General features: G+C 64.3%; 2 protein-coding genes across 3 annotated transcripts; both read right to left on the bottom strand.

Annotated features, from left to right (window-relative positions):
- Window positions 1–6: 6 nt before the first annotated feature.
- Window positions 7–2368, bottom strand: LOC115611206 (heat shock protein beta-7-like). Of its 2 annotated transcripts, XM_030493756.1 has the most exons (3): window positions 1609–1916; window positions 808–959; window positions 7–353 (listed from the first exon to the last, which is right to left on the bottom strand). In XM_030493756.1, exons 1-3 carry the CDS (start codon window positions 1748–1750, stop codon window positions 165–167), a joined length of 483 nt encoding a protein of 160 aa, XP_030349616.1. In that variant the 5' UTR covers window positions 1751–1916; the 3' UTR covers window positions 7–164. The 2 variants fall into 2 exon arrangements, with proteins under 2 accessions (XP_030349616.1, XP_030349617.1); XM_030493757.1 differs by having other exon boundaries at window positions 808–2368.
- On the bottom strand, window positions 1985–8436 carry FAM131A (family with sequence similarity 131 member A). Its single transcript, XM_030493755.1, has 6 exons — window positions 7936–8436; window positions 6166–6290; window positions 5188–5281; window positions 4728–4910; window positions 4376–4504; window positions 1985–3972 (listed from the first exon to the last, which is right to left on the bottom strand). The coding sequence occupies exons 1-6, from the start codon at window positions 7964–7966 to the stop codon at window positions 3533–3535; spliced, it is 1002 nt and encodes a 333-aa protein (XP_030349615.1). The 5' UTR covers window positions 7967–8436; the 3' UTR covers window positions 1985–3532.
- Window positions 8437–9450: the final 1014 nt, after the last annotated feature.

Consider the following 9450-nt stretch of genomic DNA (forward strand, 5'->3'; position numbering starts at 1 on the left):
CAGAGATTTTTATATTAATTTAATAAAAGAACTTTATAAACAGAGCCAGAGCACTGAGGGGCTGGAGGCGGTGAGGGTGCATGGCCAATGGGCACAACCAAAGCTACACCATGGTGCCGAGGTTGGCATCACAGAGCAAGAAGCTGATCCTCACCTGGCACTGCTCACAGCGTGGCCTCGCTGCGGTACAGCATCTGCGGGGGCTCGCCAGGGCGGGCTCCAGCATGGCGCCGCGCAGTGATCACCAGTGTGCCAGCCTCAGTGAGGGCACAGCTCACCGACAGCGGGTCCATGTCCTCCGGCAGCTGGCACTTGTGGGTGAAGGTGTCGCAGACGGTGCCATCCTCGGCCACCTGCAGGAAGGCAGCACCGGCGCGTGGGGCACAGCGTGGTGGTACACAGCACATACCCAGTTACCCCAGTGCTGGCAATGTGGCAGCTCCCGGTCACCCTGGCTCCAGCAGGGAGCTCAATAGGGCAGTTCCCAGTTACCCAGTGACTCAAGGACAATTCCCAGTTACTTCATTGCCAGGAGGGACCCGATCCCACTTCCCTCAGCTTTGGGGGAGTGGGGTAATTTCCAGCTACCCCAGCACCAGCAGGGAGTGTTCCCAATTGCCCCCACCAGCAGAGAATGCAACAGGACCAGAGTTCCCAGTTGCCTCATTCTCAATGAGTTCCCATTTACACCCATGCCAGCAGGGGCCATTCCCAGTTGCCGCCCCTGCAGGAGCGGGTGACGTGGCGCAGGACCCCCATCGCCCCATGGCCAGGGGGTGGGAAAGCTGCCACCCCAGGGTGCCTCACCTTCTCGGCCTGGATGGAGACATGGCAGTTGGAGGTGGTCACCACGATGTCGGGGGGCTCGAACTGGCTGACGTCAGCCACCACCTGGTAGGTGTCACCCTGGGCACGCACCCAGGTGCCCAGGCTGCAGGGGCACACGGTGCCCGGGGACCCTGCAGGCATCAGGGGGCTGCCAGGCATGGGGGCATGGGGCCTAAGGGCTGGGGGCACTGGGGGCTGTGGGAAGCTGGTGATGGTGGTGGGGGGAGGCTGGGGGTGGCAAGTGGCACTGGGGGTTCGGGGACATTGGAGATGCTGGGGTGCGGCAGGGGAAATGGGGCCCCCCATGCCTATGGGGGTAGAGGGTAGTCCAGCATTAGCAGGAGGCCTGGGGATTCTGGGGGAACCCGAAGGGTCTGGGGGCATTGAAGGACCTTGGGGCAGCAGGGGAGAGCTGCAGGAGGCTGGAGACACAGGGGACAAACAGGACAATCTAGGGAGAGTGTGTTGGGGGAGGCGCTGGGGTTGCTCTGGCGGTGTACAGGAAAGTGGGGAGCTAACAGGGGGCACCAAGGGGTCTGGGTAGGGGAAGCTGGAAGCACAGTGGGTCAGGGGACAACAAGGACGCTGAGGGTACCATGGGCTTGGGGGGTCGGGAGTGCTGGAGGACAGTCCAGAGAGCCATGGGGCACCTGAGGGGCAGTATCTCTGGTCTGTGCTGGGGAGGGGGTCCCATGTGTGCCCAGCGCATGGCAGTGGATAACCCTGGGGTAGCCCTCCCAGGGATGCCAGGGACTCCCTCCCACCCCCCACCCCTGGTACCTGGGAACCCAAAGGCCTCGTGTGCCAGTGCTCCGAAGGGCCCGTGCCGCCGGTCGCCCTCGAAGTGGGGTTCGCCATGGCCCTGGCCGTAGGTGCCGATGAGCTCAGTGCGATACGTGGAGGCTGAGCCGAGCGAGGCCATGGCGCCTGCTGCCTGTGCCCACCAAGGCCCCGGCCGCGGTGAGGGGGCCGCCTGCCCGCCACCACCGACATCGGCTCATGCCCATAATTAGGCACCCCGGCCCCAGGAATGCGAGATAAGAGCTGAGGCCTCGCCATCGCCCTGTGGGGCCAAGGAGGGGATGTGTGGCTGCCACCACGGCCAGCCTGCCCCCGGGGAGGATGTGCCCCCCAACTGCAAGAAGAGGCGCCCGGCTCAGCGCTCGCACAATGAACTTTATTGGAGACGTGGTGGGATGGAGGAGGGGGTGCCAGGGTGGGCACCCCACGGGTACCGCCGCAGCAGGGTGGGGGCTCAGGCTGCTGCGGGTATGCACACACGTGCACATGCATGTACACTCCAGGTGTGCACATGCACACACACACATGCACACACGCACATGCACACACACGCAGAGCTAGGCCGCGCACCCATCCGCAGGCACCCCGTACCCCCCAGCCCATCCCAGCGCCATGGGGAGCATCCGCTGTCCGCAGAAAGAGGGTGGTGGCAGGGAGCCCATCAGCATGGCATCAGGCCTGCTGGCCCCTGCACCCCCTCACAGCTTGGCCATGCAGGGAGAGGAGAGCCAGACCCATGCCGGGCACCCCAAGGCAGGGAGGGGGAATGGGTGCTTGTGCCGGGTGGAGGTTGATGGGGGTGCTGGGGGACACACAGGAGCAGGGCTGGAGCAGGTGCTGGGGCACGCTGGGGTGCAGGGCTGGGGGGGCCGTGGCCGTGGGCAAGGAGCAGCATGCAGCGGGCAAGTGGCCCCACAAGAACACATGCCATGCAGGAAGGGGGGCACAAGCGTTGGCAAAAACTGGCATTCCTCCCCAAAACAGTGTGCCCGGACCCCTGGCACGGCCCTGGGGGGCCCCCGAGCCAGGGTGCCACCCCGACCAGGACGGGGGGGCTGGTCGCCCTTCATGTAGGCACTTGGTTCCCTGCTAGGGGTGAGTGACTTGGGGTCGGGGACATCGGTCCTGCTACCCCTTCCGGCCTCCACCCCATATTGCCCCACAGCAGACTTGGGGGCCCTGGCTAGGCTGAGCCCCCTGCCACAGGGCTGGCTTAGGGGTTCTGTCACTGATGGCCCAAAGCCCCCAGCCTGGGGCCTGTGCCCCCACTCGGCCCCTCAGTCTTCCCGTGCCAGCCCCACACACGTACAAAAGTATAGAAAGCCCTGGCACCACGGCACATCCGCGGCACCCCCAGTGCCCCCAGCCCTCTCCTGGCCCCGAGGCAGCAGTTCACAGTTTAAAACTCTGTCTGATAAAGCTGGCTGGGGAGAGAGGAGGAAATCCCCCGCTCCCCACATTCCCCCCGCCACCCCAAGCCAAGGGTGCGGGCATGGGGCAGGGGCACCACAGGGTGCTCGGAGAGGTTCAGCCACGCCAATGGGAGGAACCCGTGCTCAAAAGGGGAGCCAGGGGTGGTCTGGGGGGGAACATGCGAACAACCAGCCCCACTGTTTCAGTCCTGTCAGTTTTAGGGGGCACATCTGGGCGTCAGGGTGGGGGTCGGACCCCCCCAAGCCCTTCCCTGCGCCCCTTCCCCGCTCTCATGCAAAAACCCAGGAGGGCAACGAGATGGCCAAGCGGGGCAGGGGCACACTGGCCGGGGGGGCTGCAGCAGCCCCCTGAAACCCCCCTGTGCCCGAATAGTGAGGGGGAGCAGCGGCAGGGCTGTCCCTTGCCCAGCACGGGGTCTGGCCGGAGGGTGGACCCCCACCGGGGGAGGCAGGGCACCCCAGTGGGGGCATCAGGGCTCTTCGGCCTCCTCCTCCAGCGATGCCACCCCAGAGGATGCGACGTCGGAGACTTTCCGTCGGAGCGGGAAGTCCTTGCTCAGCACCACCTCGTCTTCAGCGGGTGAGAGGCAGGCTTCAGCATAGGACATGGAGTAGAAGGAGTCCTGGCACCGGAGCCGTGCCAGGCCCCGCAAGGCACTTTGGCTGGCCGGGGGGGGCAGCTTGGGCAGCAGCAGGTCCTCGCTGCCCAGGGAGCCCAGCAGTTTGGCAGTGAGTTCGGAGGGGGACACCATCTCCAGGCTGCAGAGGCTGGAGCAGAGAGTCTCAGGGGACAGCGTGTGCGAGGAGTCGCTCTCGGGCTCGCAGGAGCCGTGCCGCACACCCAGCTGGCACAGGTGGCCCTGCAGCAGGTCTCGCAGCAGCGCACTGGCAGGCACCGAGCTGGGCAGCTCTGTGGGGAACCGGGATGCCCAGGGTCAGTGGGGGCTGATAGCACCGGGGGTGCCAGCTGCCCTCCACCCTGTGCCCCAGCGGGTGGGAGCACTGTGTCAGGCACCGTGCCTCCTCTGCCCACAGATTGCTGCGTGTGTGGAGCTGGTGACCACCACAGGAAAAGCAAAGTGTGCTCTGGCACCTGGGAGGGTGCAGGGCTTCCCATCCCATTTCTCAAACATGAGCACTATTTGCTATGGTGCAGAGCAGGAGCACAGCCCCATAACGAGGTTGCCAAGCTAAGGAATGTGGCCAGGCATGGGCATCCCACTCTTTCAACCCTTGGCATCAGCAGTGGGACACCAACACCAGCAGCAGGACACCTTGCCCACCCAGTGGGTATCCACTCTCATAGCACTTACCGGTGGGCTGGGAGCTCTCTGTGGAGGGCATGAAGTCCTCGTCATAAGACTCGTCGTTGGAGTCGTCCCCATCCACCGAAGACCAGGCTCGCAGCTTGGCCTCAGCGATGGCAAACTGCTCCGCCACACCTGGCATGGGACAGGCACAGGTCACACACACACCAGGAGGTGCCCCAAAATCCCCCTGCCCCAGCGGCTCTGTGCCCACAGTGGATGGATGGATGGATGGATGGATGGATGGATGGATGGATGGATGGATGGATGGATGGATGGGGACCGCCCACCCCACCAGCCCTGCCCTTGGCCGCACTGGGGGAGCGTGCCCGCCGGCTGTGCCACACACGGTGCCCACCAGCAGCGAAGCGCGCCTCCTGCTCGCCCTCGCTCAGGTGGCAGTAGGAGTTGAAGGCGCTCTCCAGGGCAGTGGGTGGTTCCACTGGCTTGCACCAGCCCTTCCACTCGATGAGGTGGGCGACGCGGCCCTGTGCCATGGCCGTCGGCTTCGTCACATGCTCCTTCACCACCTGCGAGATGCCTGCGAGATGTGCCCCTGCATCAGCACTCCCTGAGCACTCCAAGCCCCCTCCATGAGCCCATGAATCAGCACACCCATCTACTGCCCTTTGGACCTGGCACCCCTCTGCCCTCCTCTTGGGTACCACCAGGGACCCAGGGACACCTTGAGATCCCAAAACCCAGATGGGTGACACCAATGCCCTTCCCAAGAGGCCCAGCCCCTTCTCCCATAGGAGACCCCCCTTCCCTGGGTGAACCCTCAGGCACTCCACGCCCCGGGCCAGGCGAGCAGTTACCATGCAGCGAGGAGCGGGCCAGGGCTGCAATCTCCTGGATGGTCAGCGCACGCCGTGACTTGGGCAACATCTCGACAGTGTCCTCAACATTGACCTGCCGGGGCAGACAAGGGTGTCTTGGTCCCCAGCCACCCAGCCTGCCTGCTGCCTGCCACCACCACCGCCACCCAAGCCCTGTGCCCTGGAAAGGGGCTCAGCCCCTCTTGGTGCCCACCCCCTGGGGCTGGGGTGTCTGTGCACACATGTGTGTTACAGACACACATGCACCTGTGTGCAGAGGGATGGTCATAGCCAGTACAGGCAGGGCAGTGGGTACACACACACCTGTGCCTGTGTGCATGCTCTCATGGTAGTACATCCGTATGCTGCTGCTCACACTGCACCTTTATACATGCACACACAGACATGCTCAGTGCACACATCTGCTCATGTAACCACATGTACACACACAGGCACTTGTACACATGCAAACTCACACACACAGGGCCCTTCTCGCCATGAGCACACATGAACTCACTGCGCACACGTGTGCTCATTGTGCACACACACACGTAACCTGTACCTGCCTGCGCGCACACACACGTGTGCACGGTCCATGCTATTTGGGGGCATTGAGTGTCCTCCCTGGCTTGTGCACACGCACACACACATGCTTGTGCAAGGCCACCGCCATGCCAGAACATCCCAATCCCGCTGCTTATCCCCATTGCCCGTCCTGGCCACGCCAGGCCCTGAGCCCATGGCCACGGGGGAAGCGATGCAGGATTTGGAGGCGTGCAACAAATTGCATTGCCATGGCAACGAGGCACCGTGGACTGATTTCTCCCAGGATACAGCCCGGCTCGTGGCTGACGTCAGAGCAGCCCCAAGCCGCTGTGAGCTGTCGGGTCCAAGCGGGCAGGAGAGTGGGGGCAGTGGGGCCCCGCACATCCCAAAACAGGGCCAGGACGGGCGTCCTGCTGTGAGGTACCGCGGTACCTGGAGGAAGTCCTGGCTGTCGAAGGAGGCCTGGCGCACCAGACGGGGCAGCGGGCGGGCAGCACTCAGCGGAGACAGCGCTTTCACCTCTTTCCACTCCACGCACAGCGTAGTGTCCACAGCCACTGCGGGAAGAGCCAGGACTGGCATCAGCATCTCCATGTCCCCAGCACCCCGCTCAGCTCCCCACCCGAGGGTAGTAGCTTCTTGTCTGGTCTGAGACCAGGCAGAACTCATCACAGGGGTGCTCCGGAGCAGCCGGGTGCTGCGGCACAGGTGACTCACACCCAGGCAACTCTTCTGCCTGTGTCAGTGGTAACGCACAGCCCCAGCCAGGCCTTGGGGACCGGGCTCCCATCCCAGCTTGGCAGCTGTTTCAGGAGGGGTGGGGGCAGCTGGGCCAGGCTGGGAGGGGACGGGCTGAGGCAGGCACTGGGTGCATGGGGGGAGGCGGCGCTGGGCTGTGCTGTGGGGGCTGCTGCTCCTCCTCCGCCTCCAAAGTCTCCCTACCCAGTTCCCCATCTCTGGGGTAAGAGGAAAAGGAGCGAAAAAAGGATGGGGGTGATAAAAGCACCCGCACCTGTCCTCCACCCCAGCAGCCCGACCTCTTGACACTGGCACCCCAAACCTCCCAGGCACTGACTCCCAAGCCCCGGGGCCAGGGAGGGTCCCCTGTCACCGCAGCCCCCCAGCCAGGCCAGCCCCCAAGGGACCAGAACATGACATCCCTGAGCAGCTTTATTCCCCCTGCATCGCGGTGGGCCTGGCTTACGTAAACCATCCTGGAGGTGGGATATAGGGGGGGCTGAACAGTGCTCCCCCCCAACCGCTATATGGGAGTAGCCTTTGGCTCCTGGAGAAACTTCCAGGGCACCAATCACACCACTGGCTGTGGGCAGGGGCACCCCATGGTGATGCCCAAGCATCAACACCCCTACCGCCCTAGCAACAACACCCCCAGGGCCTCCCTGCCATGTCTGCAACACCTCCAGCACCATCCCAGCCCCCAGAACACCCTGGGATAATGGTTACAGCCCCCATCGCCCCCATCCCTCCTGCAGCACCCCCAGGACATCTGCAGCACTCCCACAGTACCCCCACAGCACCCCACACCCTGCAGCACACCCCTGCCAGCCCCCATAGTGCCTCCAATAGCCTCCCAAGCACCTCTATCCCCCTTATAGCACTCCCCATACCCTCCCAGGCCTCTGACCAGCACCCCCAACCCCACACCCCCTTCCCAGCCCCCTGTCACACACCCCACATTGCCCCCCAGCCCACCCCAAGCTGCACCCCAGCCTCTCCAATTCCCCCAATCCCTGCCACTCTCGCCCCCATAACTCCCCGTAACCTCTGGGTTACCCAGCTACCCCAGAGCAGCATCCACAGGCCCCAAATCCCCATCTGTCTAGAGCCCCCATCCCCTTATACGTATGCAAGTCCTCCAAAGCCCTCAAGCTCCCCGTATCCCTCCCCCATCCTTAGGCACCCTAATCCTCCATGTCCCCCTCCCTACCTCCATACCTTTCCATAGCCCCCAACCCACATAGCCTCTCCCATAGAGCACCCCATCTCCCAGACCCCCTCGTCCCCCACCTTCCCACATTCCCCAGTCCCTGTATCCTTCCAACACCCTGATCACATCACCCCCATGCCCCCGGCCACCCCCAGCAGCCTCCCCACAGCCCCCACACCCCATACACTCCACATCCTCCTACATCCTCCATCCTACCCTAACACCCCCATGACCCCCCGGTGCCGCTCACCCACCGATGGTGGTTTTGGAGCCGATGCAGCCCATGCTCCCGGGGGGAGCCCGGTGCGGGCACTACCGCCGGCTCCACGCCGCCCGCATCATCCCCCGGTCGCATGGGCGGCCCCGGGCAGCGCCCGTGCCCCGCCGGAGGCTGCTGCCGGGCCGGGCCGCGGTGCCGGAGCCCCGAGCGGTGCCTGCGCCGGGCCGGGGAGCAGCACGTCCAGAGACGTCACTGCTGAGGGAGGAAGAGGAGGGAGAGGGGGAAGCGGGAGGGGGGAGGGAGATGGGGAGGAAGAGGAGGAGGATGGGGAGACGAGGGAGGAGGGAGAGGAAGAGGAGGAGGAAGGGAGGGAGGAAGGCTGGGGAAGAGGAGGCAGAGGGGGATGAAGGATGAAAAGGAGGATGGGGAGGAGAGTGGCTGGAGGAAAGAGGAGGAAGGGGAGATGAGGAAAGAGAGGAGAAGGGGAATGAAGGCAACCGGGGAGGATGAAGGAAGAGGGGGGCTGAAGGAAGAGGAAGAGGGGGATGAAGGAAGAAGAGGGGGGCGCGGAGAGGAGGAGGATGGACGAAGGAAGAGGAGGGGGCTGAGGAGGAGGCTGAGGAGGAGAGGAAGGCCGGGCACCGCGGAGAGCGCTGTGCCAGCACCGCGGACAGCGCCGGCCCGCCCTGCCCCGGGGCCCCGCTGCCCCCAGAGTCCCTGGGGCAGGGACAGGGACCCCTCAGCCCCGGGCCTGCCTGCGAAAGGAGGCTTCTGGCTCTGGCCCTGCCCGTCCCCCCCACACCCCTCCGAGGGGCTGGCCATGTGGAGGGAAGCACACAGCTATGACAAGGGGCTGGGGTCGCCCTCGCTGGAGCTGGGTGTGGGGCAGGTGGGTGCAGGCTTCGGGCACCACAGCAAGAGATCCAGGCCAGCGCTGGTGCCAGGCTGAGGCGTTAACCTGAAGCCAGACCTCTGTTCATTCTGAAACCTACTGGTGGCAATTCATGCTGCAGTACCTTTTCCCTGGCACTGAGTGGCACTGCCAGGGTGTTACCCTGGCCCTTGGCAAGCACAGTACCGGAACAGTCCAAGGGCCTCCCTCTTTACTCACTCACTCACTCACTGAGGGGCAGGGGGAGCTCTTGGCCAGTATCACCTCCAGCCCTCCTTCTCCTGGCCCTGCTGGCCTTTCCCTGCCAACTGCTTCCCAGCATTAGAGCTGCCAGGGCTGCAGCTCAGACAGATCAGCCTCTAATCTGGGGAACAGCCTCCAGTTAATTATTTTGTACCCTTGGGCCATGGCCAGTGTGACTCAGCAAGAGGCAGCCCAACACAGCAAAGACCAGCCTCCAGCCCCAGCAGCGACACTCCACTGGGGGCCTCCCAGTCTTGCCCATCTCCACCCCACCTGCAAGACAAGACCTGGAAGGTGCTGAGAGAAAAATCCCCCCAAGAAGGCAGGCGGAGGAGGGGATGATGGCACCCATCTCCCATCTCCTGCCCCAACGGAGAGCACACAGGTCCTGCCACTTTTGTGCCCACGGGAAAG

The sequence above is a fragment of the Strigops habroptila genome, chromosome 8, assembly GCF_004027225.2.
Source record: "Strigops habroptila isolate Jane chromosome 8, bStrHab1.2.pri, whole genome shotgun sequence".
Taxonomy (NCBI): Eukaryota; Metazoa; Chordata; class Aves; order Psittaciformes; family Psittacidae; genus Strigops; species Strigops habroptila.

Bases quoted from the DNA above. Each gene is read 5' to 3' on its own strand.
- LOC115611206 (XM_030493757.1), bottom strand. From the start codon at position 2,232: ATGGGCTGGGGGGTACGGGGTGCCTGCGGATGGGTGCGCGGCCTAGCT. The intron at 354-807 runs GTGAGGCACCCT...GCCTTCCTGCAG, and splicing joins TCTCCATCCAGGCCGAGAAG to GTGGCCGAGGATGGCACCGT.
- FAM131A (XM_030493755.1), bottom strand. From the start codon at position 7,966: ATGGGCTGCATCGGCTCCAAAACCACCATCG. The intron at 6,291-7,935 runs GTGGGTGAGCGG...CTCTTCCCGCAG, and splicing joins CGGCTCCAAAACCACCATCG to TGGCTGTGGACACTACGCTG. The intron at 4,911-5,187 runs GTAACTGCTCGC...CACATCTCGCAG, and splicing joins GGCCCGCTCCTCGCTGCATG to GCATCTCGCAGGTGGTGAAG.